General features: G+C 43.5%; 1 protein-coding gene across 1 annotated transcript in view; it reads left to right on the top strand.

Annotated features, from left to right (window-relative positions):
* igf1ra (insulin-like growth factor 1a receptor) overlaps positions 1 to 25,641 on the top strand; it is a 68,314-nt gene that overhangs the window by 28,942 nt on the left and 13,731 nt on the right. The window contains exons 3-10 of the mRNA XM_034535582.1: positions 20,113 to 20,413; positions 21,293 to 21,429; positions 21,952 to 22,096; positions 22,829 to 23,037; positions 23,175 to 23,301; positions 23,916 to 24,151; positions 24,303 to 24,470; positions 24,890 to 25,097. Of these exons, the coding sequence (XP_034391473.1) occupies positions 20,113 to 20,413; positions 21,293 to 21,429; positions 21,952 to 22,096; positions 22,829 to 23,037; positions 23,175 to 23,301; positions 23,916 to 24,151; positions 24,303 to 24,470; positions 24,890 to 25,097 (1,531 nt within the window). The remainder of the gene's footprint in view (positions 1 to 20,112; positions 20,414 to 21,292; positions 21,430 to 21,951; positions 22,097 to 22,828; positions 23,038 to 23,174; positions 23,302 to 23,915; positions 24,152 to 24,302; positions 24,471 to 24,889; positions 25,098 to 25,641) is intronic.

The following is a 25,641-nucleotide window of genomic DNA, read 5'->3' as shown; positions in this document are numbered from 1 at the left end:
CCAACCTCAAATGACAAGTGTGGAGGAAATGGAAGTACTGAGACACACACACACACACACACACGCACACGCACTCACACCCTCTGTTTACTGATGGCTCCGGTCTGTCACACCTCAGTGCTGCTGTAAAAACATACTCTATATAATACCGGGAAGTTTTGAAGTTTAGTGCTTTTTGGTTTTAATTTGATTTATTTAAGGATCTACAAGATACTGCATCCGAGGAACAGCATGTTAAAATTAAACCACTTATTTCTTGACAAAGGCAACATCAAATTTAACAAAATACTAATATCCATATCAAAATACAACAATGACAAACTAATCAATGACCCAGGAACCTTTCTAGCTCAGGGAAACTTGCAGCATAGATGTATGATGAGGATGAATGTGTGTGTTTTGATCCCCTGGGGTTTTAATGGAGGAAGCCAAGCACAGGTTCTTTGCTGTTGTTGTGATTTAATTTTGGCGGTTGGTGCAACAGATGGGAGGGGTGACTGGAGGTTGGAGTGCATGTACTGCTCCCTCCCTCAAGTGGGTGAGTGTGTGAGCAAGGTGCTCTTTAGTCTGTCTTTAGGCAGACAGACAGCTGGTCAAACAGGCTTAGGAGAGCAGTGGGCAGTCTGGGCTCTGACTTAAGCCCATTAGGCCCTCTTTACTCCTCATTGGTCAACAGCCCAAGTTCAAAACTATTTTGATATTATTCGGGAATGCCAGGTTGCACGTTCATTTGTCCAAACGGTGGACCGAAATCTTTCTGTGATGCGTGAAGGAAACCGATACTCCAAAGATCAGAACGCATTCCCGTTTTCATGTTCTGCCAATTTTTTTTGGAGTCTGCGTGTGTGTGTGTGTGTGTGTGTGTGTGTGTGTGTGTGTGTGTTGTTGGGATTGAGTGTGATGATGTGTGCTGTGTGGGTAGTGGCCCCCTCAGCCTGCCCCTCTTGTGTTGTGTAGCACGTACGCTTATGGAATGCGGGACCAATCTACTGCTTCCCCCGTGCCGGGATGAGCCAGCAGAATGGGTACCAGGAGGGTGCAGGGGCAACACAGGAATCAATGGAATGTGCTCTGGAATCAGTGTGTGTGAGACCAAAAGAGAAAGATTTAATTTCACAGGCAAACCTACTTTAAAAAAAAACTACCTTTTGAGACATTCCTCCAAGCACTTTTTTGTTCCAAACCGCCAACTCAGCTAAGCATCAGGATCTCATCTATTAGCTAACGTAGAGCTGGGCAACAATTCAACAAGATATTTCACGCCTTTCAATAGAATCATATCGTGGTGAAATCATGTATCAAGATATCATGAACGACAATTACGTTGTCTAAATTGATAACAATGAGCACACTCTAACTAAAATGTTGGAGAAAATCTGAATTGATAAAAGTTATGCTGATGTGAAAATTAGGTAGGTAAATTAAACTATTGACTATACTTGAAACTATTATGTTCATTTTGCAAGTTCTTAATAAAATGAACTACTTTTTTTGTCAACTATTTAACTAACACAGGAGTATACAAAAAAGGAGGTTATTTCATATATTTATTCAATTATGAGGGAGCATGCTATATCAATATATTTGTATCCTTATTGAGTGATAATACAGAGAAAAACAGAACACAACATTTTATTACACAAGGAACAAAGGAGAATATTGACTTACCCAAAGGTCTGATTTTATTTCAAGAAACCTGTTTATTCATTCTGATATGACACTGACGTACCCCCTCCCTGTATCACTTCTCTTTAAATACAAGCCAGTCAGCCAGATAGTGCTATTTTATTTGAACACTGGCCCTACTGTGGGCACCAGGAAGGCCTCAGAGTTATTTGAGAGAAGGCACATAATTATACCAATACACTGACAGTGAGGTTTGCTGTGAAATACTGGTGTTTAATGTTGCTTGCTTTAATCAAAGCTAATCTCAATTTGTGTTTCTGGGGTCTGGATCGTGCTCTCCTTCCTTCCTCTCCTCCCTCTGTGTGAAGCAGACTCATTCAGGCACCTGGTCAAAGCACACATATGCTGACGTCACTCGGGCTGCTTGTGGGCTGACGTCGATGTTTAGACTCAAGCTATATCAGAGTGGCGAATGGTCCCCAGTCAGTGTGGCTGCCTGTTGCAGTCCATACTGGCTTCTGTTAAGACCTCATGTCCCAGCACCTTTCTCATGCCACATATCTGATGCAACAGCGGATCAGTTTGACATCTCTGACAATACTCTGTCTCCATTTATTGTGGAATAGGCATGGCTGTCGCATGATAGGGCCAGATGTGACTAGATTAGCAGCAGTCTACAGCCTCTATTGTGTCTCTTGCGTCATGTCCAGAGGCAGTAAGAGCCTGACTAAGACAGAAGGACAACAAGCATTAGCAAGAGGCTGTAAAGTAATGAACGGACGTATACGTTTCTCTGTTATTTGAACATATTCTACTGGAAAATAATGAGGGACTTCTCCCCTATCTTCCTTCACCTAGTCGCCACCTTTACACCTGTGAGAGCTCATCCTAGGGATTGATGATGTGTCATTGAATCTTCTAGTAGATCAATGGGCTCATGGCCCACTGGGGGCCTGCCACTGGCAATCCATCATCAGGGATCACAACACATTTAGTCCTGTCTCACAAGCATTCATTGTCATTCAAGTGCCATGGTCAAGCAGGGGGAGGAGGAAAGCAGTGTTAAGTTATGTTAGTTGGCTGGCTGAGAGCTGCACGATTTAATCTTTGAAGCTTCTGATAGGGCTGCGACCTTAGCCTGTCAGAAGAATGCTGTCTACCTGAACCACTTCAACCCAATAATCACCCACGGAGCCTGAACATGAAATATGTCCAAATATAGTTCCAGCAACAGATTCAGTAACCACAGCTCTTTTATCTGACCTAGATTTGCATTCCATTATGTGCACATGTGCATTTATCTACACATGGTTGCTGTGTTGTTGTCGTTTTGTCTTTACATTTAAAGGAACAAAATAAGAGTTCACTTTTCTATTCATCACAACAATTCACTCTATTATGACTGCCCATTTCAAAGGTGAATGTAAATTTGTTCTTGTCCTTGTCATAGTAGACTAAAGTAGCGGCCTCCTAAATGACAGCGTAGTACCTCTGCAGCAGCAGAACCTTCACTGGGTCCAGGCTGCCACCTTTTAGTCGGGCCGCTGCCTGTCCTTCCACTCACATCTGGATCCAATAGAAGCGGCTTCCTTCTCTGAAGGAGGGACACATATAAATAGCCAGGCAGCCGTAACCACATTATGCAGCACAGCCTGGATGTTGGTTCATTCGTTTGCTGTCCCTCTTTTGCACTGCCAGCTCAGATATGGCGTATGATGTCGCCATTCCGCTGTATCCCACCCCGTGTCCCTCAACTCCACCTCTGATCCTCCGATTTCCTGGGCTGTGGTGTGGCTGACGCACGTACACTGGATGTCCACACAGCTCTGTGTCCATCTGTGGATAATTTGAGTGGAGTGGGGCCAGGATTGAAACACAGGCAGGCAGAGGGTGGGTGGGTGGTGGGTGGGCTGATTGTGGACCTGCGTGGGCTGCAGCCTGTGGGCTGAGGAGGGGAAATGCAATATCCTGGTTACAGCTGAACAACTAAATGTGCTGCTTTTCTGAAATGTAAATGCACAGTAACAGTTCTATTACTAGTATAGAGATTATATAACCAGATCATACCTTTTCTTTTAGAGATGTGTATATATAGTTAAGTCTGGTGTCCTCATTTAGATGTATGATGTAGAAACAAGAGACATGTCATTTGAGAGGAGCAAAGAGTTAACTATGTGGTTGACTCTTTCTCTTGTATCCCGAGACTGACCCTTGTCACTATGTCTGCCTATTTGTGTGAGTGTGTGAGTGTGTGTGTGTGTGTGTGTGTGTGTGTGTGTGTGTGTGTGTGTGTGTGTGTGTGTGTGTGTGTGTGTGTGTGTGTGTGTGTGTGTGTGTGTGTGTGTGTGTGTTTGTGCATGCCATTGACTAAACACATGCTCCTTTTGTGTGGCACATGTGCATGTCCTACCACAGAAGATCAGCCCCACCCTCACAAATTAAAACTTATTCCAGCAAGAGTTGGGTCTGTTCGGCTTCACTGCGGCCTTTCCTTCCTTTCTTGTCCTATCGTCTGCTTGGGGCTGCAGCAGGAGAGGAGAGGAGAGGAGAGGAGAGGATGGAGAAGGGGGGCAGCTAAAGCTCTTGCTTGAGTGAGTTTTAATTTGTGTGCTTACAGCAGAAGATGCTGCAAAGCGGCATAGTGGGGGGAACAGATGCATTAGCGCTGATGCACTCATTCACCTCCGACTAGACACACACACACACACACACACACACACACACAGTGACACTTATTATTGTACCCTGTGGTGTTGTCTGAATGGATCTACCACTGAAGTCTTTGTTTTCTCCTTCGAACCAAAGCCTGGTGTGCAGTCACTATCTGATTGATCAGTTTATAAAACTCTGTGGCACACTGGAATGAGCTGCTCAGGGACACGATCTGTTTGCTCTTCCTCGTTGTGTTGCTTTTGTCACCTTTAACATAGATTGCCTGTCCTGCACAAATACCACCTTGCAAAATGTTTAGGACAAATCTAAAGAGAGACAAGAGAGGGGGGAAAAGCAAACGTTATAGAAATGAATCTCATGTTGCTTTGAACGCCTCAATAGTCTGCATGTGTGTGCGTGTGATGTGGTAAAACTGCAGAAACATGGAGGATGTGTTCCAGGGATGGAACTTGAGAATGTCCCCGTTCCCCTCTCGCTGGCCTCTGAGGAGGAGTCACCAGCGCTCGCTCCTGCCCCTGCTCTGCTCTGCCTTTCCCTGCCAGACGCATAGCTTCAGTTTCCCTCCCAAGCCATGAGGGTATCAGGTTTGTTTTGAAGGGGAGGGGGCAGGAGGAAGGGGACAGGGATGAGGTAGGCTGGTATATGTGAGGAAGAGAATTAGGTGGACAAATCTCCTCGTTGGTGCAGGGTGGAAACGGTTAGCCAGACAGAGAAGGGTGCATAAAGAGATGGTAGGGAGGGGAAAAATAGAACAAACAAGTCCCTCCTGGCCCGTTACTGCCCTTGACCCCTCATCCTTAAATTCCGTGCCAGCAGCTGGAGTTGTGAAGCGGCCATTTTATGAATGAGGGTGGGAAGGAGAGAGCAAGAGACCGAGAGGAATAAGGAAGAAGAGAGAGCGAGAGGGGAGGCGGGTCAGGTTGTGTGTTGTGTATGTGTGTGAGTGGGTGAGACGCGGCTCAGAGGCGCTTGTGGTGGAGTTGGTTATGTGTGTGTGTGTGTGTGTGTGTGTGTGTGTGTGTGTGTGTGTGTGTGTGTGTGTGTGTGTGTGTGTGTGTGAGTGACTGTTCAGGCTGAGGAGGAGCCTGGGGTAGGCCCACACACATACACTCTTGCCTCTTCACAGGCTTTGTATGTTTGTGTTTTGTTCATGCTTCCGCTTAGACACTGTGCGGTCTGGAACAAAGGCCCAATTTGGGCGTTGCTTCCGCCTGAGGCTGCTCGCTTAGCAGCTACAGCAGATCAGTCCTTCACAATGAGGAATAACAGGCACACCTTAACACTTCCATAAAGTCTTCCTGGGTTTGAGTTGCATTTGTTTATCCGTGTGGTGTGAATTGTCTGTAAACATGCTCCCCCTGTTGTCCCAGTTGCACCATGAAATTCACCCCTCTGGTGTTTTCCCAGGGGCTCACCAGGCAAGTGCACACTAGTTTATTTGCATTATTATTTCAGTTGAGTCTGAACGTTTTTTCTCTTCCAGGTTGTTTCCTTGGGTGTTATGCACATTTATTCATGTTTATTTTCAAAACGGTTTGAGAGATTTTCTTTCTTAGTGGTAGTAGGGACAGTATTCATTTAAAAAAAAGAAAAGAAAGTGTGATGAATCTTCAGTGGTTTTATTTCCTTTTGCTGTCTCGCTATCTGTTTCTGTTTTTTTACTATTTTTCAAAACCTTCAAGAAAACTGTATCCAAGCCAGCACAGAGCCCTTCATGATTTTTTTTCATTGGTTTTGAGGTCAAAGAGAGTGTTCTCCTTTTCTGAGGCAGTATATTACATAGACGCTCATGAAATGAGGTATTGAGCTGCCAAGATGTATTGATCTCTCACTCACATTGCTAGCCGACTTGTGTCTACCCTTAAACCGCGGACACAATGCTGCTGCGACCGTCCTCGGTTCTCTGCAGGGAGTTAGGGGCGGGCAGCGCCGTTTGATGCATGATGGGACCAGGGGGGGTTCTTGTGTCAAGGGAGAGGGGTTGAACATTCAGGCCTGCTCCACCCTTTCATTTGTATTTCCCCTAGCGCCGTAGTGCTATCCAAATAACGTATAGCCGTTGGTGAATAAGCCGACAGGACCTTTGTGAAGAGAGTCAGACAATAATTGCCACTGGGAGACGGACTGTGGAAGGGGATGAAAGTTTGGTTCAGCCTGTTTCCATAATGGCAGTCATTTATTCAAAGCATATCCCCTTATTTATGCTCTATAAACTATAACCTATTTATTTTTAACACATCAAGAACAAGACAGAAATTGGTTACTTATGTATTATCAATTAATAATCTATTGTCTATCTTTATAAGGATCATGGATAATGCAACTTCATCCATACAGCAGAAGGTAGCAGGTGCCGTTAGCCAGTCAGCCAGTCAGTGCTGGTCGTGTGGCTCTGTAGGTAATGAGAGCTGACACAGAGTGATAGTGCAGACAGGAGGACATGCTGTCACTGGCGCTCAGGGGCACGAGGACGTCCTCTGGTGTTGTTTACTCCTCACTGTGTATATTAATTCTGCTGATCCCCGCCTGCCTCAAGAGCTGCTGCGCTTGAGTCCGCTTGTCACTTGTTTCAGATCTCAGTCTTTGTGCTACTATAATGCTTAAAAGTGCCAGTGTTTTGCCTCCAAGAAAGATTGGGAACACAATGTGCTAATTTGCTCTCAAAACAACTCAGTTAATTTGTGTTTTTGCACCTTGGGGACAGGTGATGCAGTAATATCATGCTTCAGGTGTGCCTGGTGTTGCCTTCGTGTAGCAGGAATGTGCTCCTGCAGGCACAATGGGCCTGGGAAAAAATATTGGAATATGCCTTTTGTCTGGTGGGGAGGGGGACTCTCTGATGTAGTTTGGAAACAATTTGCCAATTAGTTTGATTAGATTAAAAGCAAATCTGTCATCAACAATTCTGATAATCAAGTAATAATTTCAGTGATTTATAAATATATAAAAAATCTAATTTAAAATTCAATATGTTTGGGTTTTTGAAGATGTCATCTCTTAGAACTTGTGATTGACATTTTTAATTTCTTGAACTTTTGTAAACAAAATGTTAAATCAATTAAATTACATGGGGAAATATTTTTGGGATTTTATTTCATAATAGTTTCCTAGAAAGCGTTCTGGAAATAAATATGTAATATTGTTCTATTATAAGGAAATAAAAATGTATTCAACATAGCATTTATTTATTATTTATTTGCTATTGGGAACTTATATATATATTGTACATATATTTAGAAATGTAGGCTTGCTTGTGAAGATTTAATTTTTCATGTTCATCTGATATCTTGTCTTCTGACTAAAACACACTATTGGTTATATTTGTAATTCATTGGAAGTAATTGCTTGGAAGCATTGAACATTTTCTATATTTCCCCGATAATTAGTACCAAGAAAACAGTGTTGCAAAATTATTGTTGAAAGTATTAACCCCACAGAATCAACTCCAGTTACATTACTCCAGTAATGATAAACATCACTAGTTGGATCTCTTCTGTGATGTGTTGTGTTCACTTGCTTTCTCCCCCCACCTTTCCTTCAGGTACCAAATAAACAGAGGTGTGCTACCACATGATTGCTGCTGCCTCCTTTCCTTGCCAGCCTTTTCACAGTCCCTTGTTGTCTGAGAGCTCAGGAGAGTGCAGTGAGGCCCTGCAGCAGTGGGCTAGTTAGGATAACAACAGACTGTATAGGACACACACACACACCTCCACCTCCTTTGAGAGGAGCCAGGGTAGAGTAATAGTAGCTCTAATTAAACCACCACAAGACAAAGCAATGTTTGGAAGTTTGTCCCTGGCAAAGTGCCTGGAGCCAGAGCCAGCACTTTCTTTTGAATGGTAGCTAAAGGATCTAAGGTCTCCCGTTTCCTGTGTTTGCGCCGTCTGTCTGTGTGTGTGTGTGTGTGTGTGTGTGTGTGTGTGTGTGTGATTGAGTGATTGATGGCTCATTGATTGAGCAGCGTGCTCCCATTCCCTCTCTCAGCCAGATATCCGTCCCCTTGCTGTCTGAAGCCAGCTGGCCCAGCATCGGCTGTTCAAAAGTATGTGTGTGCGTGTATGTGCACATTCATGTTTGTCAATCTGATCTAGCAGGTGTGGAGTCTCCTCTCCCTGTGGCCACTTTTCAGGGACTCAATGTTCAAAAGTAAGGACTAGATAATGTGTAACTCACACCACAGTCAGGCACAGGTAATATTTTACAGCAATTCACGTCACATTAAAAATGTATTAAGAATTTAAATGCTGCACTAAGAGGTCTTTGTATCATCTTTGCGGCTTTGGGTGCAGTTAAATACTTGAATCGCCAGTATCCTCTGTTGCTGAGAGAGCTGCAGAAGTGCTACCGTGGAACAGTACATATTGCCTTAGGTCTTCCATTTGTTACAGTTTATGATGTGCAATGTGTCCTGTTTTTGCAGATTCCCACACGTATGTCAGAGGAACAGAGTGATCTCTTCAGCATGGCATAAAACAGCTGTAAAGTAGTTTGTTTGGGACAACCCTCGGGCTCAATGAAACTGAGCTGGAGGAAACACTAAGTCTGAACTATTTGTATGAGCAAAAGATGAGGCTGTGAGGAAAGATGTATTGTTGTACTCATCAATCTCACTCATCAAGACTGACTTTGCTCACATTGCCTATTCATCAACAGTTAATAATACATTATACATTTTGGGTCACAACAAGGGAAAAGAAAAGGCTGCCCGGACTGTGTGTAACATGTCTTTCTCATGACTGTTGGTGCTCTAATACTGTTGCAGCCCAGTCAGTTGAGCTGTGGGAGGTCTGTAACGACAAAAAGACAAAGACATATTTTTCTGAGTGGTGGACTCCAAAGTGGGCTACAGGGTTGCGTGGCCCCCGTCTATGTCCCAACTGAAGGGGAAAGTTGTCCGTGGCCTTGAGCAGAGAAAGAGATGGGGGTAGGGGGGGGATAAGGCCCACTGTTTTCAAACTGTCTTTATGTCTCCCCTGACTGAGTGTGCCACAGCATTTCACAATGGAGGCCAGTATTTGTTTGGGGGAGAAAGTGGGTATTTAGTTTCAATCATCTCTTGAAGTCTAATGTTTGACACAGCACTTCCTGTAGTTGGAGGCAGGCTTATTCCTCTTCATTGTAGGACACACTAGATGAGCTGTTGGCCTTGGCTACAGGTGGTTTAATGTCTAATCTTTGTAGAGAGTCAAGCAGATCCTTCTGCCTCAGTGCCAACAAACCCCTCCGCTCTATCTATACTCCCCACTGCAGCCCTATTGATTCTGCCTGCGGTGCTATGATGACATTTCACCTTTCCTATGTGCTCTCCTTAATCCGACTAAGAGCTAAACTCTTGTGGAGGGATGTGATCCTGGACTGAACACTGCATCTGATCATGGCAGAGAAGAGGAAGGTCAGCTGACTGGCTAAATTACAGATACTTTTTCCCCCCTCCCTCCATCCTTCACCTCCATCAGTCATGGTACACCTGTCTGGCACAGGTATCGATCTCAGTGATTAAGACCTCCCCAAAACAGGCACATTCCTTCGCTCCAGGTCTGTTTCAATATACTGGATAAAGATGTGGGATTTCTTTTTTTCTTTCAGCACATCTTTGATATATTAAGCCATTATTTCTCAATGTGCCTCCTCCTAGGGTCTTTTTTTCTCTGTATGTCTTTCTCTCCTTCCCTGTGAGCATCCTTTTGTTTCATTACTGGAGACGTATCACAGTGCAGCCCAGCTTGTAATTTAGTGTCCTGTCTGTTTGTGAAAATGTCAAACCTAGACTTTCACAATAATAGCATGATGTGCCAACAAAAACTTCACATTATGCTTGTGTTAATTAGGAAAGGCCTGCCTGAAAAATTGTGTGTGTGTGTGTGTGTGTGTGTGTGTGTGTGTGTGTGTGTGTGTGTGTGTGTGTGTGTGTGTGTGTGTGTGTGTGTGTGTGTGTGTGTGTGTGTGTGTGTGTGTGTGTGTGTGTGTGTGTGTGTGTGTGTGTGTGTGTGTGTGTGTGTGTGTGTGTGTGTGTGTGTGTGTGTGTGTGTGTGTGTGTGTGTGTGTGTGTGTGTGTGTGTGTGTGTGTGTGTGTGCGTGCGTGCGTGCGTGCGTGTGCGTGCGTGTGCGTTATGTGGCGAAGAGTAGGCTCTGAAGAACTGAACTCTCCACCCACCCTGAAAAGAGGAGGTGAAACATTGGGATAGAACCATGATGTCACAGGCAGCCAATAGGAAGTGAGGGCTAGAGACTTTAAGGCCGTTTTCAGCTGTCCTGCTCCATCTACATCGGCTGCTCGCTTCTGTCGTTGCAACAATAAGGCTAGGCACGGCTTTATCCGTGGTCTGACCTTTTGCCTCACGTGGTTGTCCTAGGCCCATTTAGCCAAAAGTGCTACTTCCAGTGCCTCATGTTCTTGAGCCCAGCTCTCTGCAGTTAATACTGTTGCGTATTTGCCACAAACACCCTGTTCCTAAACTAAACATGGTCAAGATTAGATAGGAGTCTTCAGTCAGTCAACCCCATGGTTTTCACTGCATTGCTTGTGTTTAATATCACAATCATCAATCAATCATTAATGCAGAAACTTAAGTTGAAACTCGGGACTGTATCTGCTGAGCCTGTGAGTTAAACTCTAACTGGTAATCCACACCGGCTGTTTGATAGTTACCTACAATAACTTGGAATAAAGGAGATGTTTAAGGAAATAAAGCCCCTACTTTTGGTATACAGGCACACTCTTTGATGTAAAAGGATCAAGTGAAAACCAGCCCATTGTTAAATACTGCCAAACATTTCCCATCAATGGTCGTCTTTGGTCTTATCAGTGTGCAAACATGACATAAAGTCAGCAGGAAGTGCCTTTATTCTTCTTTGTTGTCTAGCTGTTTATGAAGTAGCTGCAAGCTTTTAACTCTCTGTGTAGATAGGAAATAGGTAAAACAAGCATGAGGTTTATAATAAAAGTGTGTCATAAAAGTTAACCCCATGAAAGGTCTCTTTCATGTGAAATGAAGCTTTGTGTACGACAGATACTGGATCAATACAATACCGTTTTACTGTGATACAGTCTGGGACTGTTGTATCTTATCAGACCACTTGAAAGCCTGAAGTCTATAGTCTCAGTGTCGCCGTCGTAACAGATGTTAACTCTGGGCACAACTGTCCCTGCTCTACTCGCAGATTGTCCTTTTTAAAAAGCAAGTGCAGCCTCACAAAAAGGATACTCTGTGTACCCTCAAGAAACTCACTGTGAAAAATAAGTTGAGGAAAAAGGAAACCCTAAATCCAGATGTCATATTTAAAGTGGCTAATAGGACTGTACAGAACGTCAGGCTCCACTGAGGTGGCAGACACTGAGGCGTATATCCTAAAGAGAAGAGGGAGATGTACTGGAGAAATGGGCTGAGCAACAGCATTTCACCGCAGTCTATCTGAGTGAGCCAACAACCACCCACTGTCATCTGACAGACAGAGACTGCAATGTAAGATATGCATACATTTTGGTTACCTGACCCCGCATGTACACACACACACATGCACCAATCCGTACACACTCTCTCACACACACACACACACACACACACACACACACACACACTCTCTCACTGACACACACACGCACACAAGATTTACAGTCCACTAGCTATCAGCTCAACAATCGACTAATGACCTTCTCAGTGTTTGCAAAGCACTCCATTTTAACCTGGTAGGAATGCTAACAATGATCACACACTTTTATCCCCATCAGCTTTTTAGCTCCAGGCAAATGTTGCTATGCTTAATCAGGATTAGGGCCTCCTTGAAGTGAAATTTAAGATGTGTCATTCTGAATCCAGACATCGTGCCAGTAGGGAGAATGTATGCCGTACACCGTGCCAGGATGAGGTCTGGTCACCGTGTGCTGCAAAGCTGCAGATGGTCATCTGCAGAAATAGGCCTTGGCTTCAGCACCACTACTATTCTGATGCTGTGATGATGATAGGCTGAACAAAGTTTTGGTACCTAACTGTAACGCAAGGAATATCTGACTGTCTGTCTCGCAGTCTGCATGTGGGCATGTCCTTTGCATATCTCGAGAACCGATCCACTTCACACTTGGCGGCTGTATTCTTTGGGGGGGGGGGGCAAGGGCAGGAGTCAAGCCTGGATATACTAATGTTACAAACTGAACCATTTTTTTTATATCAGTGGGATCAATGCGGGCGAGCAGTTCTTGAGAGTGCTACAAGCAACACTTCTAGGGGCCAAGCAGTTGGCCTGCTTGGAAACAGTCACATGCCGAACAGGCCCGCCCCCAAACAACACTGCTAGCAGCAATCCCAGAAGCAATGTTTTATTTTTTTATTCTATGGCAAAGACATGACTTGCCTCTGATTGGCTTACCCACACTCTAACCAATCTCACCGTGCCTAAACCTAACCGGCCCAATGCCGTCATAGGAGGGGAACCAAATTGGCACTGCGGGAACCAAGAAATCCTCCCATCGTGTTTCCTCGTTTACTGACTGCACAAGTAGAAGTAGTACAACTGTTAAACAAAGTACTGTGGTTGCTTGCAACATTTCAGAGTCCTATAAAGAAAAGGCATGTATTGAAGTGCTGTGTTGTTAAATTGTGTTGAGAATCAACATTGGTCCATAAGGCTGGAGGTTCTCACTGGGTAGCTGCCGTTCTGGGGTCAGGTGGGTACACAGCCAGGTGTTGGACTGTGCCTGCAAACATCCTGCGCATGAGCCAAATGAAGCAGTAACTTGTTCATTTTATGTGTACAGTTTATGTTTCTCACCAGTGTTGAATTGCAAAGCGTATATGGGATGAATACCATGTACAGTTCATACCAGAGATAGGCAACCCTAGGCAAGAGTGCCACCATTGTCAAAGAGTTTCTTTGAAATGTTGACATATTCTCTCATCTGCATGCCAAATTACCTCTCTCTCAGCTATGTGTAGTTGCTTAGTAGTTGATTTTAGTAGTTGATTTTCTTTCCCCCACCCACACACTGAGAAAACCTGCCCGTCTCTGCCTCGGATTGGCTATTACTCGTTGCCCTCCTGGCAGTATTTGTTATGTTTATTTATGATTGGTAGGTTAATGACTTCAACTCAGATGTGGATGTTTTCATCAAGGCAGCCGTCTTGAATATTCTTTTTTATATATAATACAATGATTATGGGAGTAAACCTTTTTTTATGTTGTTATGGATGGGAACAAAATTACGGATACATTTTGATGTGTTGTCATAATAAAACGCAATATTAACCTTTTTAAAATAACTTTTTTTTAAATGGCACATCATATCAAAAAGGTCAGCGATCTCTGGTTTATACCAAGCATTAGTCTTTTGTAATTGTCTTCATGGGTGTCTCCACTACATTCACAAGAGGGATTAGAGGGTGATGTGTACAAGGCTGAAAGGATGTGATGGCTTGAGACTCTCTCACTAACCCCAACCAGTCACCCAGCTAGCAAAACAGCCAGCCAACGCATCTCACCAGCCAGGCAGCACAGCTGTGCCAGGAATCACTCTGTATTTAATGAAGCAGATCTGGTATTTTTAGAAGCTACTTTTAGTGAGAGGAAACACCTCAGAATCTGTGAAAAAAAGAGCATTGCCTGAGTTCTCCCCAAAGTTGCCTTTCCCCATACGAATGCCTATCTCAGCAGATTTTTTTAGCTCTGCAGCTTTTCACCTTTAGTGCCTGCAACTGACTGCAACCGATTTCTGTTTATGTCATTACTGGGCTCAACCAGAGGTGTGAAAACAACAAAAACATTAAACTTGCAGATCAATTTTTTCTCTTCAAATGACCAAATCAGCATGATGCATCTATTTGCCATTCATTGGGTAATACGAGTCGTCACAGAGCATATATCTCTGTAATGATATTTGATTTAGACTTCTTGGTCCAAAGTGGAGCTGAAATGACTGTGCTGTAAACTTGTACGATGACTTAGTTAAAAAAAACTAAGTCATGTCTGTTTTAATGAGCAAGATTGCTCATTAATGCTACACTTAGAAATCTGAGGGAGCTTCTGTAGAGGGAGGAACTGAGATTCCATCTCTGTCCATCCCAGAGGTTCAGCCATAGGTTTAGTTATAGGTTTGATCCCATTGATCAGCTCTACACGTGATGTAGCTCCCTTTTCTTTCTTTCTGTCAATCATCTATCAAGCAATCAGCCAATCATTTAGGCTTTGATTAAAATTGCTTCAAAAATGACTAGAATGAGTTAATAGGATATGGTGTTTAATATCGCCAAACTACTGAGGTATCTAGAGCGTGTGCTTTAGACTGCTTAATACTTTATACTTGATCAATAATGTCACATAATGGGACAATATTAATTTACATTATATTCATCATTGTTTTGGTAACTGTTTTAATATACCTTTTTAATAGCATTCAGACCATTCTCTACCTCTTTAATAATAAAAAAGTGTTTTCACATGTGACTTTGCTGCATATCTGTGTCAATTACCAACAAAGCAACAACAAAAACAACAGCTGCAGAGTTGGCCGAGGCCTGAGGGTAGAAGGAAGCGGTGTGTGCGTGTGTGTGTGTTGTTGTGACTGGATGTGATTGAGGGGGAAATGCCACGCATGCCTGAACACACAGACCAGCACATAGTTGTGTGAAAAACACATTGATGGTCTTTAGTGGGCATGGGAGTGGAAGAGACCCAGAAACACTGGGACCGGAGAGGAATGGACTCACACATACCTTTGTGCACAGGACTGAACAGAGGTTTAGCCCAGCTTTCCTGAGCCAGCTGTCTGCATGAGAAAATCATCATGACGCTGTGCAGTGATTTTCTCTGTTTGAAAAGGTGAAAAACAGCACTTTAGATTAGATCAGTCCATCCCGGCACTTGAGACACTATTGCTGTCGAGGTAAGACGGCGCTGGAATCTCTGATGTGGTTTGCCTTGGGCTGGAAGTGGAGTAAGCATCCTCTCTTCGGCCGTCTTGGCTGATGTGGTTTAAACAAGTGTCTGTAGTGATCCACTGGGGGCTCCCAGGGAGGATCGGGTTGCCGGATGAGGATGTGGCCTGATGGAGCTCAGGGAGCTCGGGGGTCGGCCTGTGATCTGGGCTGCAGCACCCCTGATGGGCCTTCCGTGTGCTACTGTGCGCCTGTTCTGCTACCTTACTGTCTGATACTCCTCTCAGCTCTAACCTGAGCCCACCGGCCCTGACTCTGCACAGAGTGGGAGGCTTTGCATCCCCTCAGTGCAGTGGATTACTATAGTGTGCAGCAGAGTGAATATTTCGGTAAATTGAGACGATGTAGAGATACATTTAATCACTTCCTAATGGTGCTATGGCCCCGTTTACATTATGGGGCAAGAACAGGCGATGGGATTGACACTAAATGTGCAGCTACGACAGTAACCTCCGTCAAAATCATGCTGTCAAAGAAAACGTGTAAGGGTTATGTTCTTATTTCCTGTGCAAAAACACCATATTTATCCTCTTGCATGTAATTAAACAGTCTTTAAAATCACACTCAGTAGAAATGTATTATTTCCTGCAGAATACCTTTCTTTTTCATCCTAGCCCCCGAGTCATGTTTTGTTTATTATTGTTCATTCCGGTTATGGGTCAGTACTATTTACAGTAATAATTGGACTAAGGCTTGTTGTTGTTGTTGTAGTTGTTGTTTAGTAAGCTACGTCTGTTCAGGTTTTCCCGTAACTTATGATTCATCCAAAAAAGAAGAAACGCCTTGCTTAATCACTATGGTTACGACTCCCCCTCTGAATGACTGCACAAGAGAGGACTTGTTTACCATCTCTGCTCCAGACTCAATAACATGTCAGTCATCAGGATTAGAACCTCCCCTGTCCAACCTGCTATTGGTCCAGCAGATAGCTCCCAGTTTAACCCCCACCTTCCTCTTCCCGGACACCCTCCTCCTTGTCGTCCCACCTCTCGAGCCCCACTGTGAATAATGAATGATTTCCCAACTGTCTGCCACGCTTCCTACTTGTCTTCAATGACGCAGGGAAAACATACCACACTTTGATATGTTACAAAGAAGTAACTACTTCATCTTTCATCATTTGCTGACACCTACGAAATTATACCAGTTTACCAAACTTTACTTTTATTTTCACACAATACTTCTTCAGAGGGGGCAGTGTCCTGCTGGCAGTAAACGTGTCACCAGACTTCAAATGTAAACAGTGTAGTAGTCCCTTACACAGCGTCAAATAGGACATGACTTGCATTCACATGCACTCCCTCTCAAGCACTAACGTCCTTATTCGGTAAAGTAATGCATTTTTTTGAGAATCTAACTTTTAACTTGAACCCCCTCACCCATCCTTTTAACACACACACACACACACACACACACACACACACACACCCTTCCCCCCAGGCAGACAGACAGCGTTGAAATCTAGCCATCTTGTTATCAGATTGGAGCAGCTTTTTTTTGTCAATGCAGACTGTGGGGAAGGAGGAGGGGTATGGTTTGGTTGTTGAGTTTTGGGTTCCTCAACCCCCCTTGCATGCTGTGCTTTAAGAAGACAAGTCCAGCCTGACGGAGGAATGAATCTGATGCTTGCCACCTCTTGCTCTACTGCAGTCCAATATCTTTTTTGTTTGGGTCCGAAACTGGTACTTAAATCCTTGCATGTTTTTTATTTTTTTTTAATCTTAAACTATATGTTCCTCTTTTATTATCTCACATTACACCTACATAATCATGTTTGATGCCAAAATAGCCTCCCCGTCTCGATCCCCGGTTTCCAGAAATTCCTTGTGTTGTTATTGTGACGTTACACCGAAACGAGAACAACATTATCCTCCTTAAATCCCTTGCGGCCTGAAACATTCTGCAGATTCCTCACATGGTCTAGCGACTGGAGGATACCTTTAGAACAAAAAACAAACAGTGCACAGTACGTGTCTGTCTCTCAGCCTGTTGGTGATGCCTCTTCCTCGCACTGCTGCTGTATTTGATGGCGGTTGTAAGGCTGCATGAGCGGCTCAAAAGGAGACTCGTGTTTCCTCGTTTACTATTGATGAAATGGACCTGGCCTCTCCATGTGTCGCTGGCTGGCAGTTGGCTACGGTGTCTGACCTGACTGATCAGGGAATAAGCAGGAGGGAAGGGGGGAGCAACATCATAAACCTCCCTTTCCCTACTCCCGGCAGTGTGACTTAATTTCAGATCATTTTTAAGGTTTGTGTTTGCAGTTGGTTCTCCAACAGTTGCTTTATGTGATACAGTGTGTAGTTAAATAAGGTAAAATCCCAACCTGCTGATGCTTTTAATTTATTGCCGCTCATATTAAACATCCACTCAGGGGACTACAAGAATGATAAGAGGAGCCCCTTGTTATGTGGTCCCTTTCCTTTGAAGTAGTGGAAACCCACAATGCCCTGCATAGCTATGTGTTGAGAGCAGCAGGATGGAAATAGTGCCACATTAGGAGCATCTATAAATGGAGGTGGTATCCTTGATACCACGGGTTGTTTGGTCACACAGTGAAACCGGTTTGACTTATATGGATTTAAGAAAGCAGCTCCCCCCTCCCTCAGCTTTCTTCTGGCGGAAGGTATGCATGTTTGGAATTTCTCTTCATTGAGGAATCTGTTAAAAGGATGCAGAGTGGAAGGGGACCTCCTCCAATGAGGCTCATTAGAGTTTGCCTGGGCTGCCCCCTTTTGGTCGGATTCCAAGAAAATAAACCCTCTGTGATGTTTGTCACTCTGCAAATGTGCAACACTGATGTCAGCATCATATTTCCATTCATATCACTGCTGTCATGTAAAATTTTGATGCGCTAGTTTTAAAGAAGCCCGCATGTCTTGCATCAGAGCCAGAATAGTTAGATAAACTATTCATGCAGTATCCTCCTGGTGATATACATAGTGTGAGTGGGAAGTTATACATAGCACAGGAAAAACCACATTGGTAAATACTCTGCTCACTCATTTCATCATGACAATAACTAACACAGTAACTGCTGAGTGATTTCATTGTCCATCTTATCAGGAGACAGTTACTGGAAATGTCTATAGTACTGCTGTGTATTGAATAATAACGTTTTTTTTTTTTTAGGAAATAGTGGTTTTTTTTCTTTTGTCATAGGATTTTCCAAACAGACCATTTCTCCTCGGCACTATTATATTTGACTGAATGTGGGTACGAATGGCAAGTATTTGAGTAACTGTTAGGAGTAAGAATGATCATTCCACTTCCTTTGTGAAGCAAAACTGGAGTTTGTACTTTGGGAGTATGTGTATGCTCTGCAGCATTACTGTAGTGCACCATCACGTTCTTTTTCTACAGTTGTTTTTGTAAAGCAACATTAAATATTCATCAAGAGAGGATTAGCTGCAGCCGGCTTCAATTTCTTGACTGATTGACAAAGCGAACCACTGATGCTCCGACACCCGCGTTTAATTTAAAAGCAAATAAACAAGTGGAGCTGCTTTTCTTCTGTGCTCTATGGCACACACTCACATTCACTTATTAACATGTGCACACATGTTACACACACACATGCACACTCATTCTTCATTATGTGTACTCCTGTAAAAGTATCTGTTTTGGGGATGGATGAAAAAATGACTCATGGCAGTAAAGTAATATGTGTAGTGTCACATAATAACACACATAAAAGAGTGGTGAAATTTGTGTTTTAGTGTACTTTTGTCTGAGCGCGTATGACTGTGTGTGTGTGTGCATTTCCTTCCAGCCCTGGCTTTGCACCAGGAGGCGGTTGCTAAGGAACCAGGACTTTGCTGCCTGCATAACTTCTAATATATTGTTTTACAAATTATCATAGATTTCTTATGTGTTACACATTTCCCAAAAGAAACCTGAACCTTCGACTCAGTCTCTCCCACAGCCGCTCTTTATGCAGAGAAACAATCATTCGCAGAAAGCACCTTGTCAACAGTTATTTTACAATCATTCACAGACTCACATCCAGGTGCTCTTTCTTTAGTGGACTCATCTGAAACTAGGACACTAGTGTCTCAAGATGAGTTAGCATTGGGAACCATCTGCTTTCTAACCCTACATCTGCTTTTCCAGAAGTGCTACTTCATGAATATCATTAAAAGCAAACATTGTAGTTGCCATTTTTGAGTAATTTATATGTAAAGCTGATCAGATTATAATGAGTACTTTGTAAATCTACAAACAAGCACTGGCCTATTATTTTGCATTATTACCTGAATGAGTAACTTTTCTCCTTTCTGTATCAAATTTTGGATTTTGAAAGACTTATTTTCTAGAGAAAAGGATGCTATATTAATGTTCATTAAGCTCTGTTCAATAAATCTGTCAAACTGTAATGATGCACTCTCAAATGTCAAATATTTGTCTCAAGCAATGAGAAAATGCTCGGTGTTATTGATTACTTATTGTTATGGGTTTTGGTTTCTCAGTGCTGCTCAGTAAACAGTAAGGAGCTTTCATCATTCATGTTGCTCAAGTTAATTTGAAACAATTATTCTATTGATTTCTTTTCTCACAGCCTGGAAGGATTTACAGTAGTTCTTTCTTAGAAGTGATAGTGGGAGTTTCATTTTTAGACTGCATTAGTTTTAGCTACATGTACCTAATGGCAACTGTAGAGTGTGTCTATAAACACCTTAACCCTTAATGTATTGGCTTTCTGGCCTGATACATGCAGATAATAACAATAGCGCATCGTTATTATCATCAGCTCTTAAGTTATTATACATATTGTACATGAGAGCTTAATCACAATATGTGCTTTAGTTATGTAACAGTGCCCAGCAGTGCAAACTGGTTCCACCCAATCAAAACTGACCTCTTCCCCATCTTTCTCTGTTTCCTCCAGTATGCCCCGAACACTGCGAGCTTTCCTGCACAGACCAGGGGGAGTGTTGTCACAGCCAGTGTCTGGGCAGCTGTGCTGAACCGAACAACGACATGGCCTGCTCTGGCTGCCTCCATTACTACCACGAGGGTCACTGCGTGCCGGACTGTCCCCCAGACACTTACAAGTTTGAGGGCTGGCGCTGCATCACCATGGACCTGTGCTCCCAAGTGCACATGCTTGGCGATACTCACTTTGTCATCCACGGGGGAGAGTGTATGCCCGACTGCCCCTCCGGCTTCACACGCAATGAGACGAACCGGTAAAGACGTACCCTTCAATTATAGTGCAGGTCCTGATGATTTGGAAATGCCTTGCCAGTTGACACACTGATTTCTCAAGTATTCTTGTTTAATGTTCTATATTTTAATTTGTACGAGATCATAACCTTAACTTTTTCCCGGAGTGAAAGAGAGGTCTTATTATTTCTTTCTCGCTAATTTTTCTGTGAAGCGGTGTGGTTTCTCTTCATTATTCACATACACTAAAAGGGTGCTGCTGTGTTCAGTGTGTACTTTTGCATAATTCATTAATTTGCATAACATATCCTTGAGCTTCACCTTCGCTCTTCACAGGTTCCTTTCTTAAAGTAGGACTCAAAGCTGGAAGTGCTAAAGGTTAAGAGCACGTCTGACTATTAATGATTCAAGTTTAGACTTCCAGAAAGGTGCTAAACAGAGTGCCTTGTTCTCTACACTCACCACTAGTAGATTGTACAGATTAATACGTAATCGTTTTAAGGAGAGTCCACTTGAAATATTCACTTGACATTTCCTTTGTTTGACATTCACCTTAAACAAGAACATTTCTTTGTCTGCAACTTTCCTCGCTGTTTTGCCTCATCAATTCCCAAACTTTCCATGCCGACTCTGAGGTCAAACAGTGAGTCACTCTCTCACCAAATTCAGACGAGGGCCCATAAAAGATTAAACTCTCCGTGTGAGAGGTGACCTTGCATCATGGAGGGAATGTATTTCCCTGATTCTTTTGGAATGCTTGGGAGACAGGGAGTGGACAGATGATTTCAGGGTGAGGTAGAAAAGTTCACATCAGATTTTGTTCATTCTCTGACAGGTCTTACTTTTTTCCCCATGTCTCTTTCTTCTCATTCTCTCCGTCCCTCTGCTTCTGATGTAAACAGCATGTTATGCAATGCCTGCAATGGCCCGTGTGATAAGCCGTGCACATCGCCCGTCATCGACTCTGTGGATGCGGCTCAGTCCCTGAAGGACTGCACCATCATCGAAGGCAACCTGGACATCAACATCCGCCGTGGAAGTGAGTGCAGCTACACAGGAGCGCAGTGCATATTAACACCACATATTGTGTAATGTTGCAGTGTGACTGAGCTTCGTAGACTATGCTACGCTGCGCTAGCCGACATCACATTAAATATTTAATTTGCCGTACGATATCCTTTCCTGACTGCATTATACTGACTTTGCTACACTATGTTGCACTTGACTACCCAGCAAATATTATGATTCCAGAGACGGATGAAGTAAAAGGGCCTGGTGGTCTGAGCTGCTAGAATTCACAGTGAGGGCCACAAAATCCACATTACATCTGCACTCTAACCCAATGATCACATTATGCTATAATGCTGTGTATTTGTTCAGTTGACAGGGCGCCTCACAATCTAATCTCCACATATGATAACACGTATACAACTTAAAGTAGCGTTCATTCAGATATTTGCGTTAAGAGCTAGTATGGGTGGCAAAGCAGCAGCAGCCGAGTTCCCTGTGGAATTTTTTTAATGTGCTGTTTTGTGTGTGTGTGTCCGTCCCCTGTCCCCAGATAACATAGCGTCTGAGCTGGAGAGCTTCATGGGATTGATTCAGAAAGTGACGGGCTATGTGAAGATTCGTCACTCCCACGCACTTGGCTCGCTGTCATTCCTCAAGAGCCTGCGTTACATCAGTGGGCAGGAACTCATCGACAAGTATGTCTGCGCTGTTTGTCGGCACTATTTTGTCTGTGATTGTGTGCGGCGACTTAGAGAACATGAGCGGATCACAGCCCAGCAGGGAGGTTGTCAACAACAAATCATCAAAGTGACTTCATGTTGAACAAGTGTTTGCCCTGGGAGATAGCTGTACATTAATGCACAGGTAACATACAGTGTCTAGTGTATTGTAGAATCATTTAAAAAATGAGTCATGCAGACAGTTGCATACATGAATGTGGCTACAAAGCTGCATTGTCTCTGGTCCATGAAACTGTGATATCATTAGCAATCTTAATATGCTGGGCTCGGCTTACTGGCCTCAGCTTTTTTAATTATGGCCAAAGGGGTCATGGGAAATCCTGTCGCCCTTCTTGTTGTCGTTTTTCCCAGGGTATACTGTTTCATTCAGAGGAATGCTATTGAGGATGGCAGAAATTCCTTTCGCTCTGGAGGTGTTCAGCTGTGTTACTGACTGGCTTGAGCTCAGAGTGTTAGCATGACACCGTTTCTGTCGTCCTCTGTATGAACCCAGGCTGTCAAACAGACACACAAACCTGACACCTATTCAAGTGCTTAACGCTGCCACAAGGTGGCAAAAAAAGCTCCTTTTAACCACATTTCTGACAATTTCAGCTTCCATGAAACACATTTATGGACATACTTTTTTGTTGTTGTTGATCTATATGGGCTGGCTGTAACCTCCTCTTGATCTCCTTCCATTATCAGCATGTATTCATTCTCCGCCATCGACAACCAGCACCTGCAGTACCTGTGGGACTGGAGTCAACACAACCTGACGATTGGGAATGGACGTCTCTTCTTCCGTCTGAACCCCAAACTCTGCATGTCTGAGATTCACACGATGTGGGAGAAGACGGGCATCGCCGTGAAGCCAGAGGAGGGAGATTTCCGTAACAACGGTGAACGAGCCAGCTGTGAGTATATTCACATTTTGACCCATTGGTCTAGATTTCTGTTGTTAGTGGTGTTAAAAAAAAGACAATAAGAAAGCGATGTAATGTTGTCTTAATATTGTATGTGTCTCATTGTGTGTCTTGCTCTGTCGCAACAGGTGAAAGTCATATCTTGAAGTTCAAGTCTAACATCACATCAAGCCATACGATCAGGTTGACATGGGAGCGCTACCGGCCGCCGGACTACAGAGACCTTATCAGCTTCATAGTCTACTACAAGGAGTCGTGAGTACTCGGAAGACAAACAACTTGTTACCGCTCATAACACATTATCATATACAATTAATTCTACAGTGAGGCAGAGTTGGTATTTATGAAGCGTGAACGTATTCTTTTTTGGCCATTCAAGTCAGAACTTAATCTTTCAAACACAAAATTTGAGCTATTTTATGTGAAACTAAATCTTAAATGATCACATCACTAACTTAAAATGACTGACAACCGCTGATTACAGATGACCGGCAGAATAATTCCTCTATTGTACTACAAAGAACCAAATTTACTTACATTCACAACATCCATGTCTACTTGTTGAGATCTGGGTTTGAATACCTGATTTTCAGTCAGATTGTCTAATTGAACTTGTCCAAAGCAAATCAAGTTGCTGCCTTCAAAGTAGGTAAGCAAAACATGTATAGTATGCTTTGTACAATTTTTGGAGCCTCCAAAAATTGTACAAAGCATAGCAAGCAAATTGGAGGAAATATGCAAAACTATTGATAGATTGACCAACAATCAATGTTGATAGTAGATGTTTTTTTGTGTGTAAATGGTGAACATATCATTTTTAAGTGAATTCCGCTTTGTGAATGTACAACTATGTTTTGTGACTTTGCCAGCCCGTTCGAGAACATCACCGAGTTTGACGGGCAGGATGGCTGTGGCTCAAACAGCTGGCACATGGTGGATGTGGATTTCCCTCAGGAAAAAAGCAATGACCCTAAAGTCAGTCTTCCACAACTCAAGCCCTGGACCCAGTATGCTATTTTTGTGAAGGCCATTACCCTGCAGGTGGAGGACAAGCACATTACTGGAGCAAAGAGTGATATAATCTACATTCGCACACGCCCATCGCGTAAGTCTGACCATCAGCCTGTTGGCACCAATACTGTCGTTGTTGATTATATCTAATGCTGTTTGTGAATTATTAGTGATTGGATTGCAACCTTCTCAGTAAATACTGTACAACATTGTAATGTAGCAGACTGACTTTGGCCCTATTGCAGTGCCGTCCATGCCCAAAGACGCCCGTGCATATGCCAACTCCTCAACCAGGCTAATGGTGAAGTGGTCACCTCCGGCCTTTCCCAACGGCAATCTCACGTTCTACCTGGTCCGCTGGCAGCAGCAGTCTGAAGACAGAGAGCTCTACCAACATAACTACTGCTCCAAAGGTGTGCAATACTCAAATCTACAAAAATGACCAGACCGACAGATTTAAATTTATTTCTTGCCGACGGTAAATTTAGACGATTGATACCACTCTAATGTCTGCATGTTAAATATGCAGCTACAGCTAACAGCTAGTTAGCTTAGCTTATTATAAAGACTGGAAAGGGAGGAAAACTTTGTTTTTTTATTTCACAAAAACCACGTAGAAAGTTAAAGTGAGCTAAGCTAACTTTCTGCTGAGTAATATCGATCTTCTCCTCTCTCAGCAAACAACTAAATGTGTATTTCCTAAAATGTTAAACTATTCCGTTAATATTGACACAAATCTGTGCAGGAAATGTATACAAAAAATGATCAGCAGCTACTTTGATAATGCAGAAGTCTTCCAATTGCTAAACACTCTTGCTTTCTCCTAAAACAGAGCTGAAGATCCCAATCCGTATCCCAGCCACAGGGTTCACGGACATGGAGGACAACACCAAGCCCACCAAGTCAGACCTGGCAGGGACGGAGAAGGGCCCATGTTGTGCCTGCCAAAAGACGCCTGAGGAAAAAGACAGGGAGAAGGATGACCGGGTCTTTTTTAAGAGTTTCGAGAACTTCCTTCACAATGCCATCTTTCTGCCAAGGTACAGTAAGCCACCGATATAGTGAGGATTATAATATCAGTCACACAGTGATCTCCTTAAACTGTTTACAGCTCCAGCTCTCGGCCTTCTGTGGAGACGGCGATTAAAGAGCTGAGCTTGTTTTACTTGATGGGTCAAAATGAGGAATGTGGTGGCGTTATGGCTCCTTAGTGGAGCTGACAGGATCCGAGCATGGGGGCGTCGATGGACCTGACGGGTGTTGGGATCGGCCTGCTAGGCTCGGCTTGCTGGCCTCGGCTTGCTGGGCTCGGCCTATTGGGCTTGGCCTGCTGGGCTCAGCCCTTTTGTCAGGCGGTGAAGATGATGAGGCATGCTGAGTAGGATCCAAAGCCTTCTTAGCCTTCTTGTGGCTTTATATTGCCATAGCAACAGTGGCACAGGGGATGTTAGGCCCAAGTCGGCAGCAATTTAGGCAACACAAACAAACCCAGGAGAGAGATGTGATTAATGAGTCTGAAGGGCCTAGTTTGGCTGCACACCTGTGGCTGCTTATGCTTTTGTTCTTCACAATAGGGACTGACAT

The sequence above is a fragment of the Cyclopterus lumpus genome, chromosome 6 (genome assembly GCF_009769545.1).
Source record: "Cyclopterus lumpus isolate fCycLum1 chromosome 6, fCycLum1.pri, whole genome shotgun sequence".
Lineage (NCBI taxonomy): Eukaryota > Metazoa > Chordata > Actinopteri > Perciformes > Cyclopteridae > Cyclopterus > Cyclopterus lumpus.
Note: the sequence above shows the minus strand (reverse complement) of the source record. Positions and strands in the feature narration are given on the sequence as shown.